Here is a 17995-nt window from a genome sequence, read left to right on the forward strand (position 1 = left end):
AAATACTATCAATTGAGAGTAGACTTTATAATTTCAGCATTAGGTACAACTTAAAAAGAATCTCCAGAACACAAGCAAAGTGTCTATTAATAATTTCTGATTTTATCTAAAAATAAACTTTAAATGTATGAGCTTCATTTCTAACTTAATGTTCCAGACAAATATTTGTTTGTTTCACGATATATTGTACATCTACTTGTTTTCTATATTCATAGTTCGATGACTTTAAATCATGGTCAAAACTATATCCAGAAGATGAACTGTTCATATTAGAAATTCGTTGTGAAGCTGGCACCTATGTGAAAGAACTTGTTCATGGAGATCTTGGTCGATGTAATCCTAGCTTAGCAAGTATATTTGGTTGTCAATTAGATATATTAGCGTTGGATGTAATTGGTGTTGAACTTGACTGGCCTACACGTCTAAAAGATCCTATACTCAATTAATTTGTAAAGTGAAAAATATTTTTATTGTAAAAAATTTATTTTTAACATAAACGTAATTTCTTTATCAAGGCATTGTATATCCCATAATAGTTGATGTGCAAGACCAAATTGATTGGTCTCACTTATCACATTCCCTTTTACGTTATTTGTTCCAACACTAACTACCTAGTTAATGATAAAGCTTTTTTATCACAAAACCAACTGATAACTACCGAATAATTCGTCTGGAATACACATGCTTGCAATCATAGCCAGCAATCTTTAGCCACGACAAATCTTCTGAACAATCACTTGTAATGACGTGCTAACACTATCCTTGTTTCAGGTTTGGCAAGACTGTAAAATTAGTTTGTTCATCTTTTAATGAAACGATAACTTGAGTATAATCCCATAATTATAGGCAAACGGCATCATAAATAGAAAAACTGTATAATATAACTTGTGGACATTTGCTTACTTTTCCAATACAATTAACACCACGAAATCACTTAGTCAAAATGACCGAACCAACACCCATACACCCATTTATAAATGGCGGTCGTCCGTTTAGTTTAGACACTCGAGTTCCAACCAGACGATTCGAAATTGAAAGTTCACATCTGAACAACTACCTTATAGCCTGATTCATGGATGTGTAAGAGGTGACTGTCAAAGTGACCGGCACATAATAAATGTCAGGAAAGGACTATCAAGCAATCTGAAGATTCATACACCATTCAAAAAAGGCCAGTGAACTGTTCAATTAATTCACGAAATGATTTATTTAACTAGACAGTTAGTTGACTGACTGAACGAAATGGCCCCAAACGGCTAATAATGGATCTGCTGTCATTCACTAAGTATTTCCTTCAGTCATTTACGATGTAAGACCAGGCACAACAAGATGAACATCAAATTCATTGAAGCAGTTACTTCAGTGGTAATAAAAAAGATTTCATATAAGGACATGATACAGGGGAAAAGAATTAGTTCGTAGAAAAAAAGGTAAAGTAATTCTAATCTCACCGTTTAGGGGAAGTCTAAGAGTGTATACACCTACTCCATTGTGATCGATTCTGAGCCATGTCACTCCAACAATTGGTTACGATAGTTACGCGGACCCCAAACAAGTAGTCTGCATCTACCAACATGACTCAGACCAGAAGTTAGTAACTTCAAGCACTGATGCCATGTTTTGGTTTGGCTGCTCCTAACTTTCTTCCAACCATCTCCAACACTAGACGGCATTGCGCGTCGTGGTAATCGGTATTCAGGCATACGTAACACGTGGCCCAACCATCTCAGTCGATGAAGATTCACAACCTCATCAACTGGTTTACCATCATTCCCAAATACTTTGCGTCTAACCTCACTATTACCTGCCCCGTGATCCCAACAATATTTCTAAGACATCTGTGGTACAATATTAGTAGCTTACGAGTATCTTCTACTCTTAATGGCCACGTTTCGCAGCCGTAAAGTAGGACAGAACGGACTGCCGCGCAGTATACTCGTCCTTTTATTGAAAGACGGATATCTCGCATTCGCCATGAGTGACGTAAGTTGGCGAAAGACAAACGAGCTGTTTGAAGCCGTGCTGATATTTCGTCAGACCCTAACCCATTAGGGTCGACCAAACTTCCAATATAAATGAAGTTGTCGACGTGTTCGACTACTTCACTCCCTATCCTTAGTTCAGGTGTTGACGCAGGCCAGTCCTGAAGCAACAACTTGCATTTAGAGGATGAGAATCGCATCCCAAACATTCTGGCATTGTTGCTCAGTGTTATCAAGACTCTGCATTTTATCAGCGTCATCTAGATTGCTAAGTGGATTCCCTGGAAGGAGATCAATGCCCGAAAATTCAGTCGATGAGAGCGTTATTTCCATCACTATGCCTATGATGAAGTTGAATGAAAATGGAGAAAGTCGACAGCCTTGACGGATACCACTTGAGGTTGCAAAATCAGATGACAGTTCGCCGTAAGCTCTCACTCGACTAGTAGTGTTCGAGTAAAGACCCTTCACAAGGTTTATGTACTTCTGAGGTACGCCTTCCAATGACAGACACTGCCACAGAATCTCGCGGTCTACCGAGTTAAATGCTGCCTTCAGGTCATGAAAGACTACTATTGTCGGACGCCGATAATGATACCTATGTTCTAGAACCTGACGAATGGTGAATATGTGGTCGATGCAGCCACGATCAGGTCTGAAGCCAGCCTGATTTTCACGTGTTTGCAGTTCACGAGTCCTAGTTAGGCGCCCGATAATTATTGAGGCTAGTATTTTAGACGCTATATTAGTCAAACTAATCCCTCTATGGTTGTCACAGGATAATTTTGACCCTTTCTTATATATTGGGACGATAAGTGATTGTGACCAGTCAGATGAGATCACGTCCAACTCCCAGACCTTAGCTAAAATATTAGTCAACCTAATCGCTAAAACTGGACCACCATCCTTAAAGACCTTTGGAGTTAATCCATCTGGGTCAGCTGCTCTTCCTCATTTCAGATTGTTTATAGCTTTTGGAACTTATATTACAGTCGGGGGACCTATTTTAATGTCCCATTCAGGCTGTTTGGAAATAGTGAATAGTTGTAAAGTAGCTGAACTGCATCTTAAAGTTTTCCATTCAGTTTCAAACCTCTAGACTGAGAGCATGTAAAAGTGCCGTCATTCTCCGTGATTGTCTCACTCAAACTTAACTTCCTAAATCCGGTTTCTTTTATTAGTCTGAAAAGCTGTCTTGTGTCACCTACATCTACTGTCTTCCCATCTATTTTGCTTTCGTTGCCAACCACTCACGATCGTTTCGTAGACTTTTGGTTAGCTTAGATGTGATTTGTTTTCGCTCTTCATCGTGTTTGGAGCATGATAGGATAGGTTTACGGTAGTCTATCAGTGCAATAGATGTCGCAGAAATCTACTGGTTTTCCGTAACCCTTTGGTTCAGATCACTAAAAAATGTCGTAGCTGTTCGTACATCTTCCCAAGCAACATCTGGGTCAGCCTCGTTTTCGAAAATGCCTAAGTGTGGCTTCAGTTGTTCCTGAAATCCAACTTTGGCTTTTCTAATCAAAACTTTCTGATGGTTTTATTCACAGAAGATTTACAATTGAATAGAAATAAACAAACACTGTTGAATGGACTTTGTACAATTGCACATAATATTACACTCTAATGTAATGTAAACATTTTTCGGAAAAAAGACGTGGAAAATAACAGAAATTAATCAAAACGTCCTTGAATGTATCCAATATCGCAATTCAACTGGACAATTCGGATAAGTATCTAAACAAGCGGTGAGAATATCACTGTCTACATAACAAAATAATGGACGATAATTTGGTAAAGTAGATGATGAACTCCAAATGGCCTTATTGTTGGATCCAGCGGTCGATAGACCAGTGGATGCAGTGATTGCAGCTTTACCAGATATAACCAGTTCAAAGTCAATCAGATTGTCTAGTGCTTTCATAACAACCGGTTTATCGTATAAATGACCAGGACAATTGGAACGACAAAACTTTAAGTATTCTAAGGGAAAAAAGTAGAAGAAAACTGAAATACAGAGATAGCTAGGAATAAAAATAATAATTGTAGAATAACGTAAATAATTTGATTATACCAAATATGAAAGTTCATGCTTCCCAAAATAAATTTGCATGACTCAGTACAGTCATAGTAGTAGTTTGAAACAGTCATTCAGTTATTTCGATTATAACTGATTAGTCGGTTACTGAATTATACATAATGGTCATCAAATAATCCAGAAGCTCTCATTAACATCAACAGTGTTAATATGATTCGAAAAAAGTGTCAGATGAATCAGTCCATTTGTTATAAACGCTGCCAGACACTTTACTCTTGGTAGTAATGGATGAGGCTTTAGGTAATACTGGTATAACAATGAATAAGATTTACATGCATTACAAGTAACACTTATTATAATCCTTATTTGTAAACCTTCAAAACAAAACAAGATGTTTAGAAAGTGGTGCATTGATAAGTCAGAGACTGATAAAAAGACAACTAATTAACCAAGTATAAATTCACGTACTCTATTATAAACTACTTTACTGTGCAAGATCGAAAGGTTTTGCTTGGCTTATTTATTTAAACATAAATATTGGTACAAGGAGGCTATATATATATATATATTCGATTTGTGTGAGCTGGGGTACTGCTCGAGAGCCCAAACCGAAGAACGTAATCTTCTTAGAAGGCCACTGCCCGAGCCTTTGACCTAGAGGTCTAATGCACAGGACAGTGGAGCAACATCAGGAGATGCGGTCCCATGGTAGCCGGTGGCCAACGATTGGTTCATACGCCATTTGTCCCCTCAGGATCCCGGAGTCAGTATGCATCAGTGACTTGGAATCAGGGTTTTCCAACTCTCCCAGGTGGATCTTCCGTATCCACCAACCTGGTTAAATTGCCATACATTCGCTTTCCGTCCTCTCAATTTCGTAAAAAACATCCGCACCACGAGAAGGCAGTGAGTAGGACTTCCCTGAGAGTGGCTACACACGCGTGGCCATGTGAGAGCATTTTGAGAGGAAGAATGGACTCTCCCGACACGGCCGTTCTAGGGCATTCGGGAGCTATTAGATATGAGTCAAGAAAACCTCTTTATTACTTTTCTACCGTTAACAATTTTGTTACTGAATCATACCAAAATACAATATTTAAGTACTGATTTGTAAAAGACTAACTTACCAGAATACAAACTCTCAAAGTTAACCGGTTTTCCATCATTCATATCTTGAAGTTTGACCATGGCAGTAATTAAAAATAGCTCCAATACGGAACAACCTATTGAACACGAATAAAAGGAAATAACGTGTTTCTATGTAAATGCAAGGTTTGTAATAAAATCTTGATTCCAAGGAAATATAATTCAGCTCAACAACCATGTAGATATTTGCATCTACAAGTTTGCTGTAAAGATACACTATGAAGGCTAACTGTGCTGTCTGACTGTTCAGTCTTCCTTTGACAAAGAAAATTTGGAACCAGTGATGCTCTAGTTGAAAATCGACACCTGCCATTTGAAGATTAGAGATGACGATAAAAACAAATGCTTTTATCATGCCATCTCATCATTAATTTATGAGCATAAAATTTGGCATAATTGTTAACAGTATGAATAACAAGTAAATAATATTTGGAACACGAAGCTCAATAATCAGCGGTTTGACATTTTGAAAAGTTTGGTTGGGATTTCTCTATCGCGGTTTCGTGATTAAACATTCAATTACGTCGCCTTAGTTGCCCCAATATATGAAATCTATTATTCCACCACAGAATCACCCCAATATTAACCAGAATATCAAGGTAGCTTTATCGTTTCTTGACGGATAATACTTCATTAACAAAACATGTCATCAAAAAAGCAGTGCACAATAAATAAATACTGACCTTAAAGTTTTGATTTAGCAAAACATTTAAGTCAATAAAATACAAACATGGATCACGATAGTGTGATCCTCCAAAATTGAGAGCTGAATAAAACTATTCAAATGTATCTCTTCCTATTTTGGTAGATAACTGAACTACTTCACACTGTAATCGAACAACAATAAACGGAGTAGCAAGTAAAATGAAGTAACTTTTTGCATAACAAAGAATTCACATAACTTTACGAATCACGATAACTACTGTGTTGGTCAATAAAAAAATCAGTGATACAATTTTTTTGGGAGAATCAATAAGCAGAATTTGATTCATTCATAAATTCCCATCCCCACTACATATAATTTGGTATTTTTGAAATCTTAGCTACTGAAATAAATGAGGAGAAACATATCCCCTGAAAACTTGACTGTAGCAATGTTATACTAATGATAACCAAGCTATTTTTGATACTAGACAATGATATTCGTTGTTTCAATAGAAATAAACAAAATTTTTGGGACACTCACCCTTCAGTGCAGTGAGCTTTGAATCTTGTTGTAATGTACATAAAGATTCTATAAATTGCACTGGTTCAATACGATCGTGTTCAGGTCCAAGCGAAGCAACTATTGGAATCTGTTCAAATGAACATGGGAAGTATTGATTTGAAAGGAACAGTACGACTTACTACACAACTGAAAAATAAGTGTGTTTACGCATTACAATCAGACATTTTTCGCTACAAATGTATTACTTAGTAGCCTAATACATTTAAAACACTGTTGGTAACCAGTCAATCATGAATTTGGGTATATTAATCAACACACATCAGATCAACTGGGACAATAATACTGTTCAAGTGATAAAAATTATTAGACAAAATAAGAAACATCGAACTAAATGTTCAATAATCTTTTAAAAAATCATACTTTTATCAATTTGGCATCAGTAAACAACTTGGTAGAATACATACTTATTAATTTTGGTGGTCAAACATCAAGAAAGTAAGTTGAGGACAAAGAAACAATTTCAATTTACTTGATTTTATAAATTGGATAGTATGATACTAATGACAGGACTCAGCGATCAACCAATTGAAAATATCTTTCCCATATGTTAATGATTGCCCAAACAACTTAGTGGTAACACTTCATACTACGAAGTTGGGTGATGAGTGTTTTAATTTCACGGAACGGGGGATTAGTTCCTGCAAAATCGTAGATATGCTTTGCTGACGAGTACTCAAATAGCAAGAAAATCTGGTCAAGTAAGGTTTCTTGTTGGTTACATCTCTAGATATTATATGGTCAGTAACTTACTACTTTGGAAAAGTTAACTTCAAAAGCGAAATCTAGACATAGTTTGTAGTTATTTAATTAGTCTACAAACCTCTTCATCACTAACAAATACACAAATAAACCTAAATACAAGTAGATATTGAGAAAAAAGCTAATTAAACATTAATACGTAAAAAAAAAGAAAACGCAAGTGGAAGGATGTAAAAACACCGTCTAAACATTGAAAACAACAATAAGAATTTAGTGGATACATGAACAAAACGTACCAACAAATTGACCAAACGTTTAATGCTCACTGAAATAGACCATGCTTGTCTTAACGAATCAATCACAATTTCATCAACCATTAATTTTGTAATATGATGATTCCATGATTTAATTGACAACTCTAATTCATGATACTCTTTAGAGTTGGATTTACACAATAATGGTGATAATTGTGGTGGTAGATCATGAATATCAACACTTAACAAATGTTTACAAATTTCACAAAATCGTTTAAATGGTTCAGATCGTGAATTATTGTTACTGTCGTTGTTGTCAGATGCATAAGAATCAGTATTCTCAATTGGTGCTCCAGGTGATGTAAGATAAATTTGACGGTGCGAGAATCTTGATTTAACTCGTTTTTCTAATAATTCCATAACATCCTATGTTATGTGGAGAAAAGAAAAAAAGGCGATATAAATATTGAATTCTGAAGTAAACTGATTCGAAAGAACACTCGGAAATCAACATCGTTATATGATTGTTAAGTTGACTACATATATTAGGGACATATAAAAAAAATATGAAAAAAGACAGGTTTATATCGCCAGTAAGGATATTTAATAACAATAAATGAGTTCAGAAAATAGACTATTAGGTACATCGATAAAATTGAACTTGACGATAAAACTCCGAACAAAACAGAACGAAATATATAGAATATGGTTTGAACTCATAACCTGAATCTGTAAAAAGATGACTGAATAATAATCCCTATTAGGAATTGACATTTAGTGTGTTGTCAGCAGGACGTAAATTGGGATTAAAGCACATTCATGCAGAATTATGTTTGAGCACGTTGATTGGTTTATTCTTAGCCAATCAGCGCCAGTGGATAACTGAAAGACTAAAGTTTTCTTGTGTAAAACTGTAAATATATTGATGTTTTTTTACTGTAACTCACTTCTATTCAACTTGGTTTATTTGGAATATAATTAAGTACCTTTCCAAACCACGTTCTGATTTGAGGGACTAGTTGAGTGAGGTAAAGTGTCCGATGAATACTAAACGATAAAATCATCTGATTCGGATAACAAGACTTAATAGCTACACAGTTAATATATGGCTTAGGACATCGACTTATCTATTTCATCGAGATGAATTTGAACATCACACACGACCACTACATATTGTGATCCAATTCATTTACAACATACAAGATTTATGCACAAGGCTATAAGCGCCACAATTTAGTTGTTCGGGAGATAGTAACCAACAATGGGTCCCTAAATCAAGCAGGTGGAGTTGGTTTTTTAATCTGTAACACCTGTTGTGATTGGAAGTCAAGTACCTTTAACCTTTAGGAATAGTTCAGGACAATATACGAAAATATCAAACAACTTTTGTGAATTTATTTTACTAAACGTAAAAAGTGCTTGGGAATTCACACAAAAAATCAACTGGAGGCGATGGATAGCCTGTTACAGAATGTGTTGAAAAAAAAGTGTTACATTCAAGATGAATCTCACTACAACTAGTTTTTTTGAGAAATTGTTTTTAATTTTAGAAAAGTATTAAAAACTTACTAAACGGCATGTTAGCCCAATGATACAAATACGAGATTCAGGAGATTGACAACAATCGAATAAATTGTACAACAACAACTGATTATGATGTAAAGCAAAAAGATCAAATTCACTCAGGACAATTAGAACAGCTTTTCGAGTCCCATGATTTTGACGGACCTCATTTAAGAATAAATTGAGCTGTTGAGAAAAAGGCAAATTTTTCATACTGTTGTGAAAATCAGAAGTTGGATTAAAGTCTGATTGGACTAGATTATTTAATAGGGCTTCATTATGTAGTTGTTTAGCTAGTGATTTCATAGCAGAACGATCGTCTGTATGAATTAAACCTACGTTAAGAGAAATCACTAGTCATAATCACAAATAATACTAACCGTTTAAGTAAACTTCAGAAATCCCAGAGCCAATATTTGAGTTTTCTTTTGCTTTCTTTATTGCTTCTTTGATTAGCTAAAGCCATAAAATATACATACTACATAAAATTACATGATGTTTACCAACACCTCTTCTACCGATTATCAATATGGAGCTACTTTCACCTTTTGAAACTGTGGATGTGATAAGGTCCTGTAAATATTTCAACTCTTTATCAAAATACAGGAGGCGATGTTGATTTCCTCTTAATTTTGTGCGTAGTACATCACAAATCAGATCCATCTGTATTGAACAACTAGGTCGAATTTTACGAACTATAGTCTTCACTGTATTCGGTCAATGATGAGAAGCTAAAGCAAGTACAAAATTGGTTGAGGTGTATATAAGATTCTGAAAATGTGAATATCGAAATTAAAAATAATTTGTGAGTAAACTACTAATCGAGAATCAATTAAATCTGAAGTTACCAGGATCTGCGTTAATGCTGACTGGTTACTAATTGGTATCTTCAGAAAGAGTAGAATAAGCAACGACTCTAACATTTTTTCGTAAGTTGATTAATCAAAACAGTTATCTGAGGATACCTGGATGTTCATATATGACGGATAATCGACATAGCTACTCCGACAACCGCTGACATTGTACACGATCATGACTACTGTTCTGTTAGTAGCGACTCTGTGGAGCCAGCAGTTTTAACGTTACTGATAATCAATGAGCAAATGACCGTTTCTTGAATTCAGACAGGACTCATGCGTTAAAAGCTATGTCTCATCGAAATATCCTCAATTTTACAAATAAAGGCGAGACTCTAATTTATGGACGAGCCAATCAGAAGCGTTTTAAAGATTTCAAGGTTACAGCGCCAAATTCAGTGCTTAATGCTAACGTACGATCGGTTTTCAGGGAATTTTGTACAAAACGTGATAAATGAGCGGCTATAGCAAATACAACGACGAGACTATAATTTGTGGACGAATCAATCGGGTACAAGATAACGCGAAAGCCTTTCATCCATTTGGCTAAATAAATTTCTGGCATTAGAGCTGATGTCAGTTCGTGATGAAAACCCCATATATGATTCCAAACTACGGCAAATTACAACAATTATTGCGAAACGGATAATAAAAGCACCAGTAACATTGGTTGTAACCAGGTACCACAATATATACAGATGTTTGGAGAGAGTACAGACTCCTACATAGGCTTGGTTATGGCATCGTATCGTTATCCACAAGTAGCATTTTGTGCACTCAACAATCGGAGTGCACATAAACAATATTGAGGCTATATGGTCGAGGCTGAGGGAGTTTTTGAGACTTTATCATGGCTCCAGAGGCCGACTACTCTGTAGCCGTATGGACGATTTCCTCTACTGCATGCATTACGATTTTAGAACCTATGAACCTCTTTCTAACCTTGACACGTTTTTGAACCACGTATAAGAATTGTATCCACATTATTTCCCTGGTTATGTATAACATATTTTTACTTTATACTGACTGTTTGCTAATTAGCTAATATTTCTCAAGGTCACTGAAGACTCGTTCAAAGGTCGTCCATAAATTAGAGTCTCGTCAAATACTTTAGTCAGACGTTGAAAAAACACCCTCAAGCAGTAATTTAGAAGTAGAAATGATCAAATCTTTTTTTTTACTACTTTACCTTCACATGATATTGTCACAGTATCAGAGCAACAAAATGTCGGTAGACACACAGTAACTGCTCGTACTCAAATTTTTCTAAGCCCTGCTTGCAGTCACAACCAGGAAGGAGAGGTAAATCATGTAGATTATTTTGTGACACAAATTTGATAGAGTGGTTGAGAAGAGACCTAAATTTACTAATATCACGACTTTATCGTCTACATGTGCAGAAACTCATCAGTGGAACACATTATTAATAAAGCAATAACATCCCACTAGGTTTTGTTGGGAAGGCCATTTGATCAGGAACAGAAGAGCCTGATTTAATTTTAAAGATCGAAGTCAGATGATTTATTATTGAAACAATAACAAAACGAACAGACTATGTTTTTTACTTTAGGAACCAATTTTCTTTCGTTACATTTAGGTTGGTCATCATTAATCAAGGCATAGAAAAATTTCATGATTAAGATTTTGAAAATGCCCTTAACAGGGATATAATGCGAAACACAGTTGTAAGTTCCCACTGTACTCGGGAATTTCCTTTAGCATCTCCACGTCTGACTAGCAACAACTAAACCAGAAGTTTGTCGTAAGTCTACACAGAACTGAGTTTCCTTTGAACATTAGGTAGGACAGAAAAAACCACGATGTTAACTGCACACCTGACCAAGAGCAAACATCAATTAGTAGAAATCAAACCTTTGAGAACTACAAAACAGTGGCCTCAAATACGAGGAATTAAAAGACAGGGCAAGATCATAATCTATGGACGAACCGATCACATATAGGATAACTCACACAAGCATCCACCTAAATACGGTAATAACAACAAGTACTTGTTATTTTGACAAAGTCCCCTAAGTTTTCGAGGTTTTGTGTCATTTCCCCAAAATTTTCTATAGCGGCTTTCCTACAATTTTCCCAAAACGGATTAAATTTTCCCCAAGATTTAGAGATTGAGAAGCCGAGAAATGATAAATGTGAAACAAAATGCAGTGAAACGTTACGATTTTCGTGAAGACGATCCAACGTTTCGCATAGGCTTCGGTCCATGTAATTATTCACTAAGTACCTGTCATTGTGTGGTTTAAAGGACTCTGATTAGCGATAAAACTAGCAGATTATAGAGAGATACTCAGTGTTGATATGAAAATAACAAAAGAGAGTCAATAAGAGCCAAAGAGTACATATAAGACAGTATTTCAGTGGTACCGCCTACTGACTGAAGCACTTACCTTAACCCTACTGCTTCACAACGCGCGCTTATCGCTTTCTTGAGTATCTTTGAGGTATTCAAACGTCATCTAGTCTTATCGAAGGTATGAATAACATGCAAAGTTGTCACTGAGAAACATCGAGTCACATATATTTAAAAGGACAGTAGTATTGTTTCTCGTTGAGTTAAATTAACTTATTTGATAGTAAATTACGCATCAAAACTACTGTTTACACTGTGGAGATATGACTGACAAGCTTATTTTGCAAATAGTTTTTATTAGAGTTTGTATTCATTCTGTCTACCTTTCACTGTATATATATTTAACATTAATGACTGTAACTGTTGTTTTAGTAAATGACCTTGAGCACACTTTCCGTTGTGATACTGATATAGCGTGACAAACTCTTGCTGGTTAACAAATACACTACTACTCACAGATTCCTCGTTCTATCTTCGTTTGTGATTGAATTAACTGAAGTCTGAATCAAATGCTATCTACATTTATAGACTGTAATTGGAATATATCACATCCTACGTTGAATTATATCACTGGGGAGTTCGTCAACCAGATCGGAATTACCAAACATTTATAATTGTGGTTTCTTAGTACCAGACCATAGTCGAACACGCATCAATCTGGTGAACTTAAGTAAAGTAATAATTAACTTATATTGTGGTGGACCAGACGATATATAAACGCAAAAAGTATCAACAAAGTTAATAAAGATCAATAGAAATGTTAATATATATAAGTTTAGGTAGTGATGGTATTCCCTCGTTACTGTTACACGAAAATGCAGGTTTACTAGCTGAATCAGATCGGGCAAAAAGCTGAGACTTTTCAAACTATTTTAGCGAAGTCTACATTTATTGTAACAAATACTTGTCCCACTCACACCGAGATACCAACCATGGAATCTGTACAGGTGACTCTGGAAACTATCGTTCCGTTGATAACTAGCCTCAAACCTTGTAATACATCGGGCCCTGACGGATTACATCCACGGCTGCTATCATCTCTTGCGGACATTATTTCAAAACTGCTCGCGACACTCATCACCATGTCCATTTCACACGCTTAACTACCTAGAGATTGGAAAGATGCTAAAGTCAGTCCTATATTTAAGGACGGTCAGAGACAGGTAGTATCTAACTACCTGCCTTTCAGCCTAACTAGAGCTGTTGTTAAGTTGCTTGAAAAGATAATTCAGGTTAGATTGCCAAGCCACATAGATTCACACATTATGTTAGCTCCTGAGCAACATGGATTACGTAACGAGCGTTCATGCTTGACCGACTTACTTATTGCGAGAGAGGATTAGACAGCAGCCTTAGATAACGGTCTGTCTGTCGATGTGATATTCGTAGATTTTAGAAAAGAATTTAGTAAGGTTTCACACTTAGGTATTATGCAGAAGCTCACGAGCTTCGGAATAATAGCTACTGCACAGGGGTGGTTAGGAGACTTCTTATGTGACCGCAAACAGAGAGTGAGGGTTAGCGGGACGCTATCCGATCGGAAGCCGGTCAAAATTGGTGTACCCCAAGGCACCATCTTAGGCCCTCTGCTCTTCCTTTATTACTTTATGAGTTGCCGCTGTTACTTAGGTCGTCGACATTATTGTCTGCGGATGAAGTAAAAATCTGGAGAACAATAAAAAGTGCAGCTGATCATCTGGATCTTCAAGCTGACTTAGACAATTTACTTAGATGGGCTCGGGAGTGGGGCTCAAAAATCAATGCTAGGAAGAGTGTGCTAATGCACGTCGGTCACGGTAATAGTTACCATTATACTATTGATGGTAAACCTCTTCCATGCGTTCAAGAAAATAAAGACTTAGGAGGAATAATAAGTCGTGACTTAAAAACAACTACGCGTTGCAGCGTAGCCGCTGTCAAAGGTTTTCGTGCGTTATGGTCACTTCGCCGAGCGTCCAAATCTTTTGACGAGGAAATGTTTTGAATTTTATATCCCATATATGTAAGACCACATTAAGAGTACTGTATCCAAGCAGCTAGCCGATGTCTGGTAAAAAAAATAAATCACTTGAGCGTGTCCAGCGTATTGGAATGAAATTAGTGAAGGGTCTTTCTAGACTCCCTTACGATGAACGTTCAAAACGCCTAGATCTTTTGCCCCTGTCGTATGGTAGGACACGAGGTGACCTTATACTGGCATTTCGTATCTTTAATTACGACTTGGTTGTTAATATCTCTTATCTTTTTGTTCTCTCCAGCACTATTAATCTCCGAGGTCATATCAAGAAGGTTCATAAACCGCGATCTAATAAACCTAAAGTGGGGTCCCGTTTTTCTCATCGAGTAGTCAGTCATTAGAACGCCTTACCCGAACAAGTGGTATCAGCCCCATCAGTGAATATTTTCAAGGAGAAGTTGGAACTTCAGTGGAAGGCAATTTGTCAGGATTAAAACTAGCTAACCAACCTTCTATCCTTATTACTGAAGACTGAAGACTAAAAGAAAAAACTTATCTGTCATCTAATTAAGGTTGTAGCGTCTGGTTTTTTATCATATAGCTAGAATCATTTTTTACCATAATAATAACTCTATTCTTCTCATAGGAATTTTCAACCTTCAGCACACACACGACTTATGTTCATATCCTTGTAATCCTACGCATGTGCTCCTTTTGGTTAATTGTATTTACATACATCACTCGTTGTGCTATCCGAAGCCTGTCTCTGTTACAATACTGATCATCTGTTCTAGGCCTTACGAACGCTTGTAGGGAGTTTGACAGATGAGTTAGCTGGCTTTCCTTCTGCACTTCGCTTCACCTTCTCGTTTCGCATTTCAATGCGTGTCTGAATATAGTAGTGGATTGTAGGTTCAGTGAAAAGTCACTGAGCCCTAGTCAAATCATCCGGAAGTTGTGTTACTGAAAATCGATCAAATCATCGACCCTCGTTAAGGTCAACGACAACCAACACGCATCAGTTAGTCCTACGCCATGGGCTGGCCAATGAGGATGTGGTCTTACTTTCGCTTATATCTACTTTAACTAGTATATTTCCGTAACAACGTCTTTTGTGATGTACAGTTTTCGAAGCATCTATAGTAACTCGATACGTTGATGGGGTAATCCGCGTAAGGTTCTGACTGCGAGGTGTGACTTCGAAGTTAGCCAATTCGTCACACCGTTCCCGTCTTACTTTAGTAGGCCCCAAATCATTCGACATAGGTCATCTACGTTGGTGATTTACAGGATGAAACCAAGTCACCCAACTTAAACATTGTTTAGCTATTATAAACCCCATCACTCAAGCGAAGTTGCCCTGGGCATGACTTACGGGGTAAAAAGTAGGCACTATATTCATGCCATGTATATTTCTTTGCTTAAATCCTCAGTCAGATGTCCAGGAATAGGAATAGTGAACCATTAAAAATTCATCATTCGACCTATTTCAGATAATAAACATTATCGAGCCTAATTAGCTAGTTGTTGGCTTCATGATAAATAACTTTGAATCGCGAAAGATAACTCTTTTAAACTGAGGTATTATCCATATTTACCTTCTTTGCAAATATAAGGGAATAATTACGTCTAGGTTTTGTTACGAATGTTTTCGAGAATGCATATTGAGTAAAATTCCAAGGTACCATTGCAGTAGGTACAAAGCATTATTATGAGAAGACCAGAAAAAACTGCTCTCGCAATCTCCTTTGGGGTGAATTATTTGACTTACAAATTCATACCAAGAAAAAGCCTTTCAATCCTTTGCTCTCGGTCTTCCGCATTCTGCAATTGCAATATGAACTCACAAGTGCTATTTAGATACAGAACATATCAGCGTTTGTATATAATGTGTCATAAATATTACAAACGACCATGTTTATACCAAATGTATGGATGCGGTATATTGAATAATTTTTTGAACTAATGATAGTACAGATTATTCATTTTAAAAACGCTGTGCTGCAAATGTATTTGGTCGGTTTAATCAAATAGTCAAGCAGTGGATCTACTTTTCAACGGAAAACGTATGAGCAGAATGTTTTGACTGTGGACTTACATTATGATGTCTTCGTACCAACAGAAAATTATATCAGTCGATTCCTCCGTTCGATAACTGGAAAGAGTCCTTACAAGCTCATGGAAACTTAATATCTCGAGTTGATAACAATAAATCCCTATGAAAAAGCCAAATTGATAATCTTTAAAGCCATAACCAATATTTGTATTGATAACCTGTGAACATCATATTTATAGTTATAGCACTGACTTCTGCTCATACATTACGAACTAAATGATTATCCGAAATTTCTGGCAGATGGTTGACATAAACGTAATTTTTAAATACCTCTCGTCATTATGCACTGTTTTTGTGGAACAAACTTATCTGTGTATTCAGCGTTATAGACCATAAGTTGTTAAGCTCATCATAAATAAAATACTACTCAATTATTTAAATTCTTACGCATTCAGCCTCAGGGAAAGAGTTTCACACTTTCATGGTTCTGAAATTGCCGAGGGATCAAGAGGATCAAACATTACGGCTTTCCAAACATACTCGAGCTTTTCATTCCAGAAAAGATCAAATAAATAATCTACAATGATTATATGGAACAGAGTGATGTGAAGCCATAGAATAATGATTTAATTTGATATTAATACATTTATCTTTGCTTCTGTAGTAATAGACCTAGTCTCAAATTGCAGATTTGTCGTGATGTGACTAGCTGATTTTTAAGAACATAGTCTTCGCTGTCTCGCCCTACGTAAAATCAGCAATATGACGTCCAGCACTTCTGAAGAACATATTTGGGATCTCCAAGTACCCAGTTCCCAATTTTGGAAGAGTGTTTCACTTCACAATCAAAAATTTACAATTCCGTTCAACGAAAGCAACACAATCAAGAAGAAAAGCTGATCAATATGTTATTTATTATCGTCGCCGATTAGCAGAATTATATGCAACCCAATGATTGAATATAGTCATTATCAGTGTGGTCAGCTGCGGTTCATAATTGATGATAAAAAGTTGAATCTTCGGACAATCGCCATCCGAGTTTCAATACCAGTTGTTCTTCTATCATGCATGACATCTATTCCTTAATATGGCCAATCTATAAATCTCACACTCCTTTATCCTTAAATACAGTCAAGTATATGCATCCAACTGACCATCACTACCGTCTAACTGGTTCGTCTTGGGAATACTTAACAGGAGAGGAACAAAAAACACAAAAAAACGTTTAATAGACCTTTTCGTTAGCCGGAGCACATTAACAAACGTGGTAAGCTTTGTCTATACTGCTAGAAATGTTTTGTCATCGACTACTTAGATCCCGAAAAGTTAAGGTGTAATATTTATTCATTGGACCGTCCGCTCACATGTTTGTTATATCATGGATTACGATCCTCAACTACGTGGTACTTTCGTTTTATTAGTCCAATGATAATCAGATTAGATCATAAAAATGTATTGATGTAAGTTAAAAGTTTATGTCATCAAGGTAGATGATCCATGTAGAATGATCGGGGGCCTACTCAAGTTAGACGGGAATGGTGTGACCAAAAGCCGACATCGAAGGCGTCTCACGGACAGTACCTAACGTGGATTATCTCTTTATTGTATCAAAGTACTGTGTATGGTTTGAAGACTGTACAACACAGAGGATGTGATTACGAAAATATATCAGTTAGAGTAAGTACAGGCAAAAGCTTGACGACCACTGCACGAACCAATCCATGCCGTAGGATTAATTGATGCGTGCTGGTCGCCCTTGACCTTGACGGGAATCGACAATTATCTGTAAATATCATTATACGAACGACAAACTCTATGGCCCACAAAATTATTACTGTTAT

The 17995-nt window shown here is 36.4% G+C and overlaps 2 protein-coding genes across 3 annotated transcripts in view; one reads left to right on the top strand and one right to left on the bottom strand.

The window, feature by feature from the left end:
- PUS10 (putative tRNA pseudouridine synthase Pus10) overlaps positions 1 to 6100 on the top strand; it is a 34289-nt gene extending 28189 nt beyond the window's left edge. The window contains exons 8-9 of one of the 2 annotated variants that reach the window (XM_051215665.1): positions 216 to 449; positions 5978 to 6100. In XM_051215665.1, coding sequence (XP_051066196.1) covers positions 216 to 446 — 231 coding nt within the window. In that variant the 3' untranslated portion in view covers positions 447 to 449; positions 5978 to 6100. Of the gene's footprint in view, positions 1 to 215; positions 1451 to 5977 lie in introns of those variants that run through there. The other variant, XM_051215666.1, reaches the window with a different exon arrangement.
- ORC4 (origin recognition complex subunit 4) lies at positions 1847 to 10147 on the bottom strand. Its single transcript, XM_051215667.1, has 8 exons — positions 9879 to 10147; positions 9406 to 9829; positions 9294 to 9369; positions 8920 to 9248; positions 7393 to 7776; positions 6356 to 6464; positions 5151 to 5246; positions 1847 to 3968 (listed from the first exon to the last, which is right to left on the bottom strand). Exons 2-8 carry the CDS (start codon positions 9574 to 9576, stop codon positions 3664 to 3666), a joined length of 1470 nt encoding a protein of 489 aa, XP_051066197.1. The 5' UTR covers positions 9577 to 9829; positions 9879 to 10147; the 3' UTR covers positions 1847 to 3663.
- Between the last annotated feature and the right edge of the window lie 7848 nt (positions 10148 to 17995).

The sequence above is a fragment of the Schistosoma haematobium genome, chromosome 4 (genome assembly GCF_000699445.3).
Source record: "Schistosoma haematobium chromosome 4, whole genome shotgun sequence".
Classification (NCBI taxonomy): domain Eukaryota; kingdom Metazoa; phylum Platyhelminthes; class Trematoda; order Strigeidida; family Schistosomatidae; genus Schistosoma; species Schistosoma haematobium.

What these genes read in the sequence shown, in the direction of transcription:
- ORC4 (XM_051215667.1), bottom strand. Translation starts at nt 9,576, where the DNA reads ATGGATCTGATTTGTGATGTACTACGCACAAAATTAAGAGGAAATCAA. An exon ending in TTCTGAAGTTTACTTAAACG is followed by an intron (nt 9,249 to 9,293) that starts GTTAGTATTATT and finishes CTCTTAACGTAG; the next exon opens with GTTTAATTCATACAGACGAT. An exon ending in CTTTGAGAGTTTGTATTCTG is followed by an intron (nt 3,969 to 5,150) that starts GTAAGTTAGTCT and finishes TTTTTCCCTTAG; the next exon opens with AATACTTAAAGTTTTGTCGT.